General features: G+C 36.3%; 1 protein-coding gene across 3 annotated transcripts in view; it reads right to left on the bottom strand.

The window, feature by feature from the left end:
- Positions 1-16073, bottom strand: part of hace1 (HECT domain and ankyrin repeat containing E3 ubiquitin protein ligase 1) — a 58533-nt gene that overhangs the window by 41470 nt on the left and 990 nt on the right. For 2 of the 3 annotated variants that reach the window (XM_088938226.1, XM_088938234.1), the window contains exons 2-8: positions 6868-6922; positions 6545-6634; positions 5971-6075; positions 4884-4959; positions 3912-4043; positions 2031-2113; positions 169-265 (exon numbers count right to left, since the gene is read on the bottom strand). In XM_088938226.1, coding sequence (XP_088794352.1) covers positions 169-265; positions 2031-2113; positions 3912-4043; positions 4884-4959; positions 5971-6075; positions 6545-6634; positions 6868-6922 — 638 coding nt within the window. Of the gene's footprint in view, positions 1-168; positions 266-2030; positions 2114-3911; positions 4044-4883; positions 4960-5970; positions 6076-6544; positions 6635-6867; positions 6923-9024; positions 9084-16073 lie in introns of those variants that run through there. The other variant, XM_088938243.1, reaches the window with a different exon arrangement.

Below are 16073 nucleotides of genomic sequence, written 5' to 3'. Positions count from 1 at the left end.
AACTCTACATATATACATCAATAATACTGGCACACTCAGACTAAATAAGAATAACTGGCCTTCCTTGAAAAGGCCATTCACTGGAGTCTTCAACACTAAAGAAATTAATTGAACAGTACAGAATCCTGTAGCTGAAAAGACACTCTGAACTCTGCAGCCTGTTCACACCTGCACACAGAGGTCCAGTGGAGTGATCCCATTTTTATCTGGCAGGTACTTGGCTCCCCTTGACAGCAGAATCTGAGCTGTGTCTCTCTGGCCATGGCTGCACAAAACAGAAAGCAACCTTAGGAAAACAAAGCTTCATAGTTGCTCGTTTTACTATGCTATGGTGGAACAGTGTAAACTTTTGTCTCCGTAGCCAAAAGTCTGCTTAACCCAACACCACTGACAAATTCCCAAGTGTTACACCAGTGGCATCTCGGCAACATTTTTTTTTACCAGGGATTGAGAAGTCTGCCTTTACGAGTTTGAATGAAACGAAAGTAATAATCTCAAAATCCCAAATGAAGTGTTTCCCATCTTCTCAGTTTTGCTTTTTGATCAGGTGGTTCACAGAATTCATAGTCTTTCATTAAAAGAATTCGTCCTGGAAACAGAAAACAAATATTCTTCCCTGGCAACCTAACATGTGCCACCTTCCCAGAGGGGCTGTTTAAACCTGAAATTATGCTGGTATAAACAATAAAAACAATAGGCCTCCCTGTGGCAATGTATTTCAGTGCCACCACTTGGATGAAATGATCCATCTGTACCTATGATTTAGGGGTAAGTCCTGAGAGACAATAAAGACGATTTGCATAACGGCATTGTTATTTGTGGCCAAAAACCAGAATCATACTTGAAAGAACAATGCCATCTGTCAAGGGCTATGGCAGTGTCAAGACGGGCAGATTTGACTAGTGACACTGTGAACAACAGCACCAATTTGTTTGTCCTTGAATCTGCGTTTCAACCTGGGAGGCTACATTCCTGACAAGTAATGAAAGGGGTCTTTAAAACAAAAACAACTTCCCCTGTGCTAATGGTTGCAAAATTATACTCAGCTGACGGATGACACTTTATGATAATCACACTTCACCTCCCTATTTCAAAACTGATCTACTTTGGCATACCCATCAGGCACAAGATGAAAAGCAAGACTACATCCTCGATGAGACACCCGGAACCCGCAGACATATATCAGTCCCACATGCATGGGGGCGTAATAATGAGACCTTTTGAAACTATGAAAGAAAACTCAGACAAACCCCCTATAAACGCAATGAGAGCATGCAAACTCCATAGAGACAGTGTCAAATCTGAGCCCTAACCATGAAACACGGAAGCCAATTCAACATGTTTTAAGCTACTTTATAGAGGAACCAAAAGCACACTTAATGTTCTGTTACTAATTTGAGTGATTTCGAGAAGATTAGAACTATTTACTTTCAACAGTAAATAAGTTATTTAGTACAATATATCTTTTTAAAGCACTCAACAGAAATATAATGATTCTGAGCAGTCTATAATAGCTCTAGTGTTAAAATGTACTAACATCTAGCATCCATTTAGCTAAAAGAAAACACACTGTAACAGAAAATGTAAGAGCTGAAAAATGATTATGAATACACCTCTTCCACTTCTGAAGTGGTGTTGCCAACTAAAGTCAAATTATGACAGTGCCCAATACTCTCCCACATCCAATAATAATGAACTGACCAGTGCCAATTGTCTGATCCTGAGATACAACATGACTCATTTTAAATAATGTATGTATTTAAGGGTCTAGTGTTATTAAATTGCAAATATAGCATTTCTGGAAATGGAAATTAAAAATTCTGGAAGTTATGGTAAATGGAAAGATAACTTCACGTACTTCCTTCCCTTAAAAAAGTGACAAACTCCATGTCAGAGGAGTGCAAGTTGTGTCAGTGATTTCTGTGCTAATTAGCAATCAAAATTCAATGTTGTATATGTTCATGGATCTACTATGTTCTCTAACAAAGTCATGTACATATTAGAATTCAGGATCTTTTTATTTTATATACCTGCATGCAAAGTACAGAGGGGTAGCTCCTGAAACATTGGGTCTGTTGATGTCTGCACCACTGTCCAATAGACAAAGCACTGTCTGCAACAACAACAAAAAGACAAAAAAGTAATCAAACAAATACAGACTCCTGTTTTCTCCTTTTAACAAATGCAAATTAATTCTTCCTTGAGGAAAAACTAAACAGAAGATAAGCATATGGTTAGTCCAGAAAGATTAAAGAGGTGCCTCTAATGATCCATGGGTGAATTCTTCCTATCTTTTAGGAAGCTATCGTTTCATTAGAGGAAACTAAATCCAACAGCATTCAATAAATTTTGTGATAAATCTAGCATCTGAAATAATCTTACCTTAAACTTTTCTCATTATCCATGAAAAACAGTCACCACTGATTTCATTACTGCTAATTGGTTTTCATGCATCTAATACCAGCTACATCTAACAGTCTGCAGAACCTTGTTAAAAGAACTTGTTAAAGGAGCTAGCCAAAACATGGTGCAGAAACCAAGAAAGGACAGGAATTTACTTGACGCTCTATAGGAAAAAGTGATTAGTGACTCCACAATTTTGATCAAAGACAAGATGCACTAATTGTATTTTATTTTAAAAATACTCTCAACAAAAAGTTGGGAAGGTTTTTAAAATGATAAAGCCAGTGCTAATTAACAAATAATTGCTTATTTTGGTATTTCCAGTTGGTAATTATGCATTTTAATTATGAAATTCTGCCAATATGATTTGTGAATTCACTGGGTGTTTATTTTTATTTTCATTACTTCTATTTAATTCAGGAGATCATTTTCAGGCACACACCCTGAAAAATGTGATTTTTTTAACAATAAGGCAGGTATTTAAACAGTTTTAAAACAAAACAAAGAAAAACTGATAGCCATAATTAAAGTTACAACTACACTTATTTTAGCTTGAGAAGCTGACCTACCCCAACACAGGGAGATGATACAGCGTTGTGCTTTTGTGTCACTTCATAACATCACAGAGACATAGAAACATTGTCTACATATTGCACTCAAAATGCCCTCAGACTATTTAAATATCAATAGAAATTTGTTCCATTCTTTAAACGTGCAGATGAAAGTGATATATAAAATGTGGAATGCAGTCCAAGTATAAAATTTTCCATCTCCTCATGATTCTAATACATATTAATCACAATCAGATTTTATTTTGGAATAATTATTTTTAATAGTTTATATTTTCTATATTATATTTAAAATTGTCATCATGTCATGTCATTTGCCAAATCGCTTTATACTATACGGTGTCGTGGGAAGCCAGAGCCTACCCGGCAAGCAACGAGCGCAAAGCAGGGTACACCTTGGACTGGGCACCAGTCCATCGCAGGGCAAGTGCAAGCCAATCATACATGGGGACAATTTGGAGGCCACGGTAAAGGCTGAGGGGGGAAATTTGGCCCAGACACTTGGATAACTCACTACTCATAGTGAGAAATGCCTGGGGATCTTTAATGACTTCTGAGAGTCAGGACCTCAGTTTAACGTCTCATCCGAAAGACGGCGCCCACTACAGTATAGTGACCCCGCCACTAGACCGGGGCATTAGGACCCACAAAGACCATAGGGTGGGCGTCCTCTGCTGGTCCCACAAACACCTCTTCCAGCAGCAACCATAGCTTCCCAGGAGGTCTCTAATCCAGGTACTGACCAGGCTCAACCCTGCTTAGCTTCAGTGGGCTGCCAGTTGAGAACTGCAGGGTGATATGGCTGCTGGCCCATATAAAACTATATAATACATAATTTATTAAAAAGACCGTACTTTTGAAGAATTTAAATAATTCTCAGGAACAGAGGCAAAATTAGGGCAAACAGACTCTACAGTCATAAAAAAACAGAAACTGTACTGTTTTATGCCCATTTTGACAGGCCACGTGCAGCGCAGTTTGTCCCATTGCATCCTCCACATCTACATTAGAAACATGTTGCACCAGATCATGAAGAAGTTCAGTTCGTCCATTGACAGCCAACCAATGGATCTGGAGAATGACAGGAATAAGGACACAAAACTGTGAACACACAATCACCTCCAACATCTGTGACAATAAATTTTAAATTACAAAGTCCAGTCACTCCAAGGCTAAAAAAAATCTGAAATAGAAAACTGAGATTTAACACCTTCCCATCACAACTTTACATTTATTATTATTATTATTATTATTATTATTATTATAGGCATTTATAGGTCCAGTTTTGGGGAACACAGAATACCCCAAACACTGTAAAATGTGTTTCTTATCTCACAGAAATGTCTCATTTCTTTTATATTATTTTAATTTAAGATGTAATGATTTTACACGATCCTCTTTACCACTGATGCTCTCTGGGACCAACTAGCACATATTTCCATATGTTTTGGGAATGTGTAATGTGTAATAGCCAAATATATCTAGAGACATTCAATAAATGTTCTGCCAGGTACAATTATCACTGATGTTCCTCAAAACCCATGACAACTATGACTTTGTGACCTGTCCCAGCTTGATTTTCTCCTAACTATCACGAGGTTTTACAAGATACAATAAGTTGACAAGCAATCCTACAGGAATGCATTCAGACTGATGTACCCTTAATTTATATCTGGATCCATTCTTTGCTGTTCATACGTATGGAGAGGAACAACACCATTTCCTAATGCCAGCTTGATCAGCACCAGCTCCAGCTGCTCCAGCTTTTCTTGTGCTCAGCTTGTTCTGATGCATTTTATTAACTGTATACACTGCTTTGTGTAAATTATAAGCTCTTTAAAAAATAACGAACAACCTCATAAACATACAGTAGGCATAACTTCTCTTACTGAATGTTAAAAATAAACTTACTGCAGTTAATCCTTCATTATTGCAAATGTTAACATCTGCATTATATTCCAATAACTTTCCCATGCACTTCTTTTGCCTGTAAAAAATGACAAAAAAAATCAAAGCAATGACTTTGTTGCACTAATTCATCACAAATGTACTAGCTGATCGCTATATGAGTTCCAATGCAAGTGCAGCATGTAATATACTAATTGAAGAATATCAATAATGTAAACATTAAAAATACTTATTTAATTGTAGCACCATTGGAAAAAGAAAACAATGTCACAGACTCACAAGATCCTTCAGCCCAGAAATTGTGCTACAAAAAAGGCTTATGCTTTCTAAGATACATTGTCAGTATCTTAGATAAAGATACAGTGTCGGTATTATTCATATTTATGTACATTTCAATGATTCGTTACAAATCTCACACACCTGACCCTCTTCTGACTACACGTCCCTATCAAATCAGCATAGTACTGTTCCTATTTTTTTACTCTCTCCCCACCTATTATTTATTTTTCAAAAATATTTCCTCTTTATCTCCCGCTAACAGACTAGAAATGGCTAAGACAGCATTTCCTTCTTGATAATAAAGCAGCTATCATCACAGGGAAATATCAAACTAGTAATATAGCCTTCCAGACATCTGCTATTTGAAACCACATATAGTACCTTCAGTATACAGTATACTCACACACTTGGATTTTTTCAGTTATGTTGCAAATTCAATTAGAAATATATACATATGGGATATTTTGTCACTGACCTAAACTAATCATTTGATTACATTTAAGTGGAATAAATGTTCTGGAAATATTTACATGTAATTTGAAAGAGCCCAAGCACATTTAATTTCCATATGAGATCACAAGCATACTGCTTTTAAGATGCTGTGAATTTTTTTTTATACAATGCACTTCGCTTTTTAAAATCCATTTTGAAGCATCTGAGTGGATCTATTATATTTTCTCGAAGTAACAATTTGCCAACACAAACAATGGAGACAACAAATGGAAGACCCAAAGCACCTTAAGACTGAATGAACAAATCTTTTTTCGGTATTTTCGGAAGAATTTGAAAAAAACTGTTTTACAGTTCATACCCATTTCTAGCTGCCAGATGAAGTGGTGTACAGCCTGAAATGTCTTGGTAGTTGGGATTGGCTCCTTTCTTCAAGAGTAAAATAAGGCATTCCACGGAGCCACAACTATGAGGGATAAATAAAATAGTTTTATTTAAAACTAAAGAATAAGCTTGCAGCTCAATATGCTCTTCAAACAATCCCTGCTCCTTACAAATTGTATGAAATTATAGAAAATGACACACACTAACAAACATACAGACTTAAAATTTTTCCTATATTTTATTGCATGGATTTATAATTTTAAAGAAGAACACAACCTATTTTTTAATGCAAAACTGTCATCATGAAAATTGACCTATAATACATTTCATTCTATTGGCACATCGTTATTTCGCTGAAACGTGCAAATACAGCTATGTGCTACTCAAGATGTGAACAGGCAGTCCTTTGTGTCAAACATTTATAAATTTGAATTTAAATTTGTAAATCTGAATTTTTGTCCTGTAACTTTGTCAGGCCTATAGGTTTTGGGATTATGTTGAAAAGTGAAGCAGTCTTATTTTTTCCTGTTGTGAATAATATCACTTCTTACTTTGCTGCAATATGTAGCAAGCTTCTCTTTACACGTCCAAAAGCATAATTGACATCAAACTTGGAGTTTAAAAGTAGTTCTGCAACAGACCTAGGGAACAAAGAAAAGAACAATTATGAAATACCTCTTCCACAAAAGACATGTATTTCAGCCCTTTCATACATATCCGAAAAGGGATTCTAACCTGAAATGAATGTATAATTTAACTTTTATACCTTGAGGCTTCTTAAGTATATTAGTGTTTTTAAATTATTTTGACATGATGAGGGTAATTTACCACCTCTCTTTTCACCTACTAGTACCAATAATAAATTTATACTCACCTATGCTGGTCTGCCATTACCATTGGCATTAAAGTGTACACTGCTGTTTCATTATCTGTTCAGAGAAAAGATATTACAAATAAATAATTGAATAATTAAAATTACATATACACACTGCTATGAAGAAATTTCACAGTCTTAATGGATCTACTTATTTCCCAAGACTTTTCAAACTTCATGCAGAAACACAATATTTTGGTGATCTTCTACTGAACATTTAGCCTTTGTTTTAAGATAACAGTTATTATTAAGATTTTAATTTTGTAATCTAAAAAGTACAACTGTAGCTTTGTGGATGTGAAGAAAGGAACACATTATGTTAATAAAGAGGAACACTTGGCACACAATCAGATGTGAATGATAATTGTTATGGATTAGTTCAGGGTTTATCAACTTCCGGGCCCTTCTATTTTGATACAACCAGCCTCTTAAATGCTAAATTCCCCCTCCTCATTATCAATTTAAAAAACAAGGAGTGATACCTGTTGCAAAATAAACATTCTACCATATGAAAAAAAAAAATCAGTTGGAGTCCACCAAGTAAAGGTCTTTGACTGGAGCACAGCGGAGCCCTATAACCCAGACATAATTTGTACAAGCCTTGGTTATGTCATTACAGTAACTAAGATTGTGGATCCCCCAAGGAGCAGAGCACAGTTTGCAGTGCACAGTTTGCAGTTTGCACAGTTAGGTTATCTTTAGTGGAACAGATTTTGCCTGGCTTGCCATTAAACAATGTGTCCTGGGACCTGTTGGACATTTGCAAACTTCAATCAAAATGTGAAACACTCCACTGATCAGTGACAACTCTCCTTTAAGACACTGTATAGAGTTCACAGGGTATCCAATGATTAATGGCTTTGAAATGCAGACATGTCAGAGGAGTGAATCCATAGGTTACCAACTTCTAAGATTAACAACCAGCAATTCCAAACTTGCTAGGTAAAGAAACTATTCTGGGCAATTATGAACACATAAAGAAAATCAGTCAGGCTTCCATCATGATCATAGAATTAAAACAGTCTCAATCTGTAAACAGTGTGCTTTTATCATCTGAAATCTCCCAAGGCCTCTTCACCTCCTGTCTTTTCTCTGTCTTCTGATAGAGATTAAACCACTTTTTGATTCATAACTTGCTTTTCAAATTAGCAATGCATTAAAGAAACAGTGAAAATGTTACCACTCATTTTTACATGAATAAACTGTACTTGTGGTTGACAGGGATAGCTGGTGATTGAGCTTATGGACAACCCTGTCTGCTGTGACAGTATGTCTTCACTGAGTTGACACAGCTGTGAATAACAGAAAATGCCTGTTACATTTTCCACTGAATATAGCTGCAGCCTAGTGAAGGTCATTAACAATTTATCCTGATGGATTTTCATTCTCGCTCCCATTTCTGTTGTTAACATTTTAACCAACAACCACATGTCTGCTATCTAGCTAGCTCTGTGCTTTATCATGCAGCATAATTAGAACCTAGAAAACTGCACCTTTACAAGCCTCTAAGCAAGACTCTGATGCATTGGAGCAAAAAAACCCATGTGTAAAAAAATTGTGTCAGAACCCGTCATACAAGTTTGCATTATAAGCTGTTTCACCAAGCAGTTGATGATCCACTGTGGACATAAAAGATATTGCTAAAGTGCATGAGGTGAAAGTCTGAAGCAAGGTCTAGTGCAGTTTTTATTCAGTGCAATAGTATTCAAGATGAAGGCAGTAAGAAGCTATCTTTGTTTACAGAGGAAGTCCATCACAATATTGACATTGCATCATCACAAAAGATTTAACTACAAAGTTCAAACACACCAGACAAAATAGTGGAAAATATGTAATTATGCATGCATTCACTGTATTTTACTGGATTGTATTTGTATAGTTATTCATCCAATCACTATAGACTTCCTAATATAACTGAAACCACCCTGACTCTAGCATGCTGATGATGCTGCAGTATGTGCCTTAATATTAGATGTGCAGCCTTTAGCCTTGCAGTGGTTTGAGGATTGTGACACTGAAATCATCTGTTCTACCTTATCATACAGGGTTGAAACATGGACAACACACAGCAGATGCTTTAAAGGACTGGAGTCGTATCACCAATCATGGTTTTATGTATGAAGTGGGACGACAAGCACGGGAGCTATAATCACCCACCATCATTTCCAGTTGTTGGTCACGTCATCCTGATGTCAGTCTCCAGGCTCCCAAAAAAGGTTCTGTTCTTTCGCCAAATTTGCCAAAACAATTATACCAGGGGAGGACAGAGAAGTGTTTCAAATATACCTAAAAGTAATATTTATATCACCTCCTGCAAGAATATGACATTTAATCGATCTAGCTGAAAGAAGAATATCTAGAAAGGACCCCAGCAAGATAAGACCCAAAGGTGTCGGAGCAAGAGCATTAAAAAGAGTTCACATGACCAGATTGCACAATACGTGATGAGATATCTCCACATTCAATAGATTGCTCAGTTTGCCAGAGCATGTGGTTCTTGTATTTCTCATGTCAGGTGCCTTCAGGTTCATGAAAGACAATAACCCTGAACAGGGGAGGATAGTTTTTGAATAAATATAAGTTTCCACTACTTGAAAGCCTAAAAAGCCTAACAATAATAAAAACAGAATAAAATAACAGTTACAAACTAAAGAAGTCTTTCAGCTCATGTAACTCATTCATTTTTAACAGCTAATTGACCCAAGGGTCTCTTCTAGCTGTGTAACTAATGGCTTAAAGGACAAAATAATTCTTTAAATGCACAAATCAGAAACTATCTACCAATACAAATAATACAGTTTTCTTCCAAATATCAAGGTTACTAAGATGACTGCAGTTTGCACTCCATCTACTCTAAACAAATGACATGTAAATTCTGTTCGCTTTTCACCATTTTGTTTTTGCTTTATTGCAGCTTTCAAACTGATTCTTTGTGAATCCCTCTCAAGGTTTTTTTCTTATCTCCCTTGCAACAATGAACACAACAAATAAAAGATGAAAAACAAGGCTGGATGACCTTTGAAAAATCAGCATGTGCCGTTTAAAAATAACTTCCATTTGATAAAGTGTAAGATAAAGAGCCAGTGGCAGTCACAGAAATGAAACTACAACAGGAAAATGTATTGATTTATAACTCTGCAATATAAAAGGCCCAAGTGCACTGGTCTAAAACTCTTAATTCACAGATAAAAAGAAAAATCAATTACAACACTGAACATGTGCAGATACATCTATACATTCATAGGTCACAAAGATCACTTCATACAATACATTATCCTCAGTAATAAACTGAATGTGTGCCGCTCAGTGACAAGCAAGTAAATCACATCAAGTTAACTAACTGTTGTCCAAATACTTTGCACATATTATGTGAGATTTAGAGGTTTTAAAATAGTTTGGAACAGAAATAAAATAACAGAAAACAGGAAACAGTTCCATGGGATTCCAAGCAAGGTCCTTAGCACTTTAAAAATGTGAGTGAACTAGAAGAATGGTGTTGACTGGTTAGACTTGTTTTTGGAAAACAACACTTAGCAATAAAGGTCACTTCCTGCTTTTCCCCAGCTGTTTGTCAGGTTAGGCTCCAGCATGCCTGAGACTTTGTACTGGTTAAGGAATGGATGAATAGTCTTGATGTGATTTGTGAGTTTTTGGAAAGCTGAATCAATACAGCCATCTGAAATAGCAAAATACATTCTTCATGCACAGCCCTCAAACCCATAAACTCCATTAATGTGAGAGCTGTCTGTAATATGGGTGTTTTTTTTAGTTTGTTTATATTCAATTGCTTAATATTTACTGTATAACTTTTGTCTTGAGTTTCCAAGTTCATCCCTTGGTTCTTTGAACTTTGAACTTTTTTTTAACAATCTGAGTTTTGAAACCACTTCCTGTGCTGACTTACTAGAGTGGGATTTGTCTCTCTGGGGCAAAAAACTTAGTGAATGAATCATCCATAGACTTATGAATCAATGTTGAAATAATTCTCTAAAAAAGAACAAATCATTGGCAAACTGCACAACACAATTTACCAGCATGATCTTTGGTTAAATTAACCTTTCATTTCCTAAAGTTCTGAGCGGCCTAGAATGTTTTGTGTTTGGCCGTGCTCCTGTGCAGTTTACAGGGAACAGAGTATGTGACAGTTTGCAGGTATAATAATAATAATCATGTGGCAAAGCTGAAAAAGCTTTAGTTTTTGATTCAATCTGTCAAGTTTCAATTCAAATTGTAAGTTTCAATTCAGATCATAAGATTTGTTACTAAGATTACATCTGCTAAAAAAGTAATGGCTTATCTATCCAACTATATCACTCAGCCACCCTGCCTTCGGATATGAGTAGTTTCAGAAGTGGGAAGGAAAAATAAATCTTTCAATTATTTAGTCTTCCATTATTCGGATATTTAAAAAATAAGTTGTTTGTCTCACTAAACCAGATTAGAAATTAATAATAGGAATGTTACAACAACATTATCTGTTTTCAATTTACATGTATCCTTTCTAGGGTGGCACGGTGGCACAATGGTTATCATTGTTGCCTCAAACCACTGGGACCTTGAATTAAATTCCCGAGCTGGGGTTCTATCTGGAGTTTCACAATTCTCCCCTTCATGTCTAGGTACTCTGGTTTCTTCCCAAGGTTTCTTCTGGTTTCTTCTCAAAAACATAACTGGTTCTGGAAAAACCAGAGCATGTGTCCATTGCTTGACCCTAAGTGTGTCTGAGTCTCTTGCCCTGAGATGGACTGGCACCCTGTCGAGAGTGTACCATTGTGTCCATTGCTTGTCTGGATAGGCTTCAGCTCTCCCACAACCCTGAATTGTAAGAAGCAGGTAGAAAATACATGGACGTATATTTTCTGGATAGGCATGTGTCTGCAGTAGTAAATGATTATGTAGCCTGATCTATGGAAGCCCGTTTCCGCCAGAGAGTAAAAAAAACCGCGCTATGGTATCTCGTAAATGCGACTTTGTATCTCAGAATTGTGACTTAATATTCTGACTCAGAATTCCGACTCAATATCTCAGAATTGCGACTTAAAAACTCAGAATTATGACTTTATATCCTCAATTGCGACTTTTTATCTCACATTTACGACTTCGAAATGCCCACATTTCATCGTCTGTCCTTTTGTTATTGTAATGGATTCGGGTTCTAGGGCTTGTGCCACCCTACTTCGTGTCTCACTGCATTGGCTCAAACCCAGGTCTTGCCAGCTGAGCTAAAGAAGACTGGTGGCCAGCATCCCTGTTATGCGCAGGGGAGGGTGGTGCTGTCACCACACTGCAACCAGATCGTACAACCTTTATGTCGGCCGCTCCGTTACACTATATTCATAAATCGTACAGGATCATAGGATCTATAGGCCTGAAGACTTGTCTTGTACTGTGCCCTGATAAAAATCAAATTAATTACACTAGCTTTTATGGAATTCCATTTCCGCCAGTGAGGCTTCCATAGTACCCGGATGGAATAGTGGATGGTGGGCTTTTTAAAAAAGTTTTTATTTAAACACCAGAAATACAAAAACGGAGACAGAATATGAAAAAATATACAGAAATGGACACTTCACATCCAGAGGAATTCACAATTATAAAAGCTGAAACTTATACTTTTTACATATTTCCATTGTATGTCTTGCCGTTTGATTCTTTAAATGTCTCATAGAATTTAAGTAAAATTGTACTTTAAAAGTAAAAAGGGAGCAGTATTAGACCATTTACTTTTTTGGATGAAGTATTTTGCCAACATAATTAACAAATTAATAATATAAAAATATAAAATATCATAATCTTTAAATTTAACATTTACCTTTAAATGTTAAATAATAACATTTTGGAAATCTATCCAAAACAATTTTGGTACAATTCCTTTTTTACTTAAAAAAGAAAGTCTTCTTTAGCTCAGCTGGCAAGACCTGGGTTCGAGCCCATGTAGTGAGGCACGAACTAAGGTGGGAGTGGCGAGGGCACAAGCCCTAGAACCCGAATCTGTTACAATAACAAAAGGACAGACAATGAAATGTGGGCTATTTCGAAGTCGCAAATGTGAGATAAAAAGTTGCAACTGAGAGATACGAAGTCACAATTCTGAGATATAAAGTCGCAATTGTGAGAAATAAAGTCGCAATTGCGAGAAATAAAGTCGCAATTCTGAGATACAAAGTCGCAATTCTGAGATACCATAGCACGTTTTTACTCCCTGGCGGAAACGGGCTTCCATAGGTATCAGATGGTCAGGGCCAGTTCAGTATTATGCTAGCAAGCCTGGTAGCCACTGTATTTTGATGGTATACCAGTAGGTGGCAGTTTTCCTCTTCGACCAAAATTTCCAAACTTATGTCACCAATATGGTGACCAAATTTCAGTCTCGGTTTACACAATCTGGCCTATCTAAACTTCACCCTTCTTTTTTTTGCTCACTTATTTACCTAATTTCCTACATAGTATGGATAGTGCAGCATAATGGCTGCCTATATATAAAGCACTATATAAATGCAAAAAATTATTATTGTTATTAAAAAAGAAAAATTGAACATAAAAGTAATGCACATAGGAAACTAGAAAACGCTGATACCACATGAGAAATAAATTACTATTGTGCATGTTAAGAACACATTTGACTTTTATTAAGCTTGTTTGAAAACATGAAAAAGATATATCCTTGTCCTTGTATTTAAAAGTATCCTGAATTTTTATCACTTCACTTGTTTCAACGGTACTATTCCACGTTGCCAATATAACAAAAATACTAAGACATGACATATAAAATGTGGATCTGTATTTCAGGCATTTAACAGAGAGAAATGAAACAATGATGGTAAATGCCATGTTTGCAAAAAAAATATATAGTTTTATGCATTCCAGAAGAATGGTATATTCTGAGGGTACAATAAAAGGTATTACAGTACTTCTTGACCAAGTTCACTTTTAAAATGCAAAGGAACTTCATGCCAGAAATTTCACTACCATAGTATAAATGTCTGATATATCAAGAGCCAGAACTACTGTACATAGACAAATTTGGAAGCAGGAATTATACACTTATGCTGAAGTAATTCCACAGTGCCTTCAAAAAAGCTGTCATGGATAACTCAGTATTAATGTACAATCTCCTGTTCTTGCAGCAAGGTTTTTTTAAATGAACATCATCATACTTCTCCTGTAAAAACAGCTTTCATGAAAGATATGAATGTGGCAATGTTATACCTCACACCTTAAGATTCCTTACTAAGACTTTATTCCAATTGTTGATTTAACATCTGTGGGATGCCCTTATCCCAGCTTTAGATAAGGGGGGGATTCTAATCACATTTACAAAACCATGCTATTTACAGTCCTGACAGCTGATCCACGAGTTAAATCCTTCACTTTCTTTCAACCCAGATGCTAGAGATTTTGTTTTTTTTCCTAAGTATTTCTTTCAGCTTCATAGCCAAAACCTTTTCTACCTGTTTTGTTTGGATACAAAAACTACTGTTGCACAAAGATTCAATATAAGCAGCAGAACATCACTCATATATACTGTAGGTGGATAAACTGCATTAGCTGCATTCCACGAAGAAAAGTGTTTAAATCTGGTTTGAGGAAAGCTACAACACTTGTGTACACACGCCCTTAGCTGTGGCTGAATAACAGGTACTGTTATATAAATACCTGTTATAACTTTGTCTACAAAGGAAGAAGTAAAGGTTTATTCCATCCTGAAAAAAAGAGAAAGTTTGGGCTGTGGAGCCTTCTTCAGGTGTTATTCAGGTGAGTGTTTAGGCTGTGGACCCTTCTGTGTTTCTTTTCAGCATGGAATAAACTTACACTTGTTCCTTTGGAGCCTACGTGTGCTGATGCAGCTACCTACTTGAACTTCAATAAGTTTGTCTATCCTGCTACACAGGTCTACTTGACTGCCTTGCTGAAGGATACTGCTTAAAAGCAATGATCTCAGATAACAATCAAATTGGGTACATGAAGCTGATTAGAAATATATACATCTCCTTTATCAGCCCATAGCATGACTGTCACACACACAAGGTATAAATAACCACAATTTAAAGTAAAATTAGAATTATTATTAATTTAAAGCTGGCATGACTTTGTGCTACATGTGAGGTTCAAGCTGATGCTCACAACTCTGAATAATAAGTTTCAACCACAATGAAAAAGGGGGATGAGACACTGTCATTGCGGTACATTAGCTTTCATATCCATCGCTTTGTCCTAGCTAGTTGAACAGTTCCCTAATCACAAACACGCTGTAATATTCCATACTGTAGAGTATTCTTCACTGTAACAGAATATTACCAGGAAGCTCAAGTCAGTAAAAGATCAGAAAATACTGGTCCTTAGAGGATCGCCAAAACTTAAACTGAGGAAAGAATGACAATGGCAATTCATTATTATAAAGCAAAGAACTGTCATATTACACCCAAAGCATCCATTTCTGTTTTGTTATGGAAATAATTTCCCAAACAGTAAAATGCAATCTTAACATTAACAGGTCTTCATTTTTTTTCTGTCAAAATCATAAAGCAGCTTTTGAAAATGAACTATATGCAAATTAATTTCAAATGCTGATAATCAGTATATTACTAGATGTCAGCAATAGTATTGTTCACAGATTGGTCAATAAACTTGTATAAGATAGATAAGGTCACTTTATTGGCCATATACAATTTTCTTGTATTAGGAATTTGTCTTTCACCCCAACTTGCTCTCCATGAAACACACAGACAAGGAGAGAAGCTTTGGGTCAGAGCGCAGGGTCAGTCTGGCACCCATGGAGCAGCTGGGGTTAAGGGCCTTGCTCAGGGGCCCAACGGAGTAGGATTCCTCTGCCGGCCGCGGGATACGAACTGGCAACCTTCCAGCCACAGGTGCAGATCCTTAGTCACAGAGCTACCGCACCGCACTCTATTTTAAAGTTGTGATGTACTCGATATACATCACATCTCAACAAATTTAATATCTTTAATAATGGCAATGCAAGTCTTTAAATTGATATTAACTTCAAACAGCACTAAACAGCCCTATACAGTGCAAAAACACTTTATTCAAGGAAATCTGAGGCTGATTTTCAGTGAGCACCCTTCACTGCTTTAGGTTTTTTTATCTTTTTGTACAACACTATTAGAGACGTATTTGTTTACTTTTGGTTGTATTGAAAACTATCCATTGTGTTTTACGTTTCCGATTTAATGTTCACTGAAGCA

The sequence above is a fragment of the Atractosteus spatula genome, chromosome 2 (assembly GCF_055471065.1).
Source record: "Atractosteus spatula isolate fAtrSpa1 chromosome 2, fAtrSpa1.hap1, whole genome shotgun sequence".
In the NCBI taxonomy this organism is placed as follows: Eukaryota; Metazoa; Chordata; class Actinopteri; order Semionotiformes; family Lepisosteidae; genus Atractosteus; species Atractosteus spatula.
This window is presented reverse-complemented; position numbering and strand designations above follow the sequence as displayed.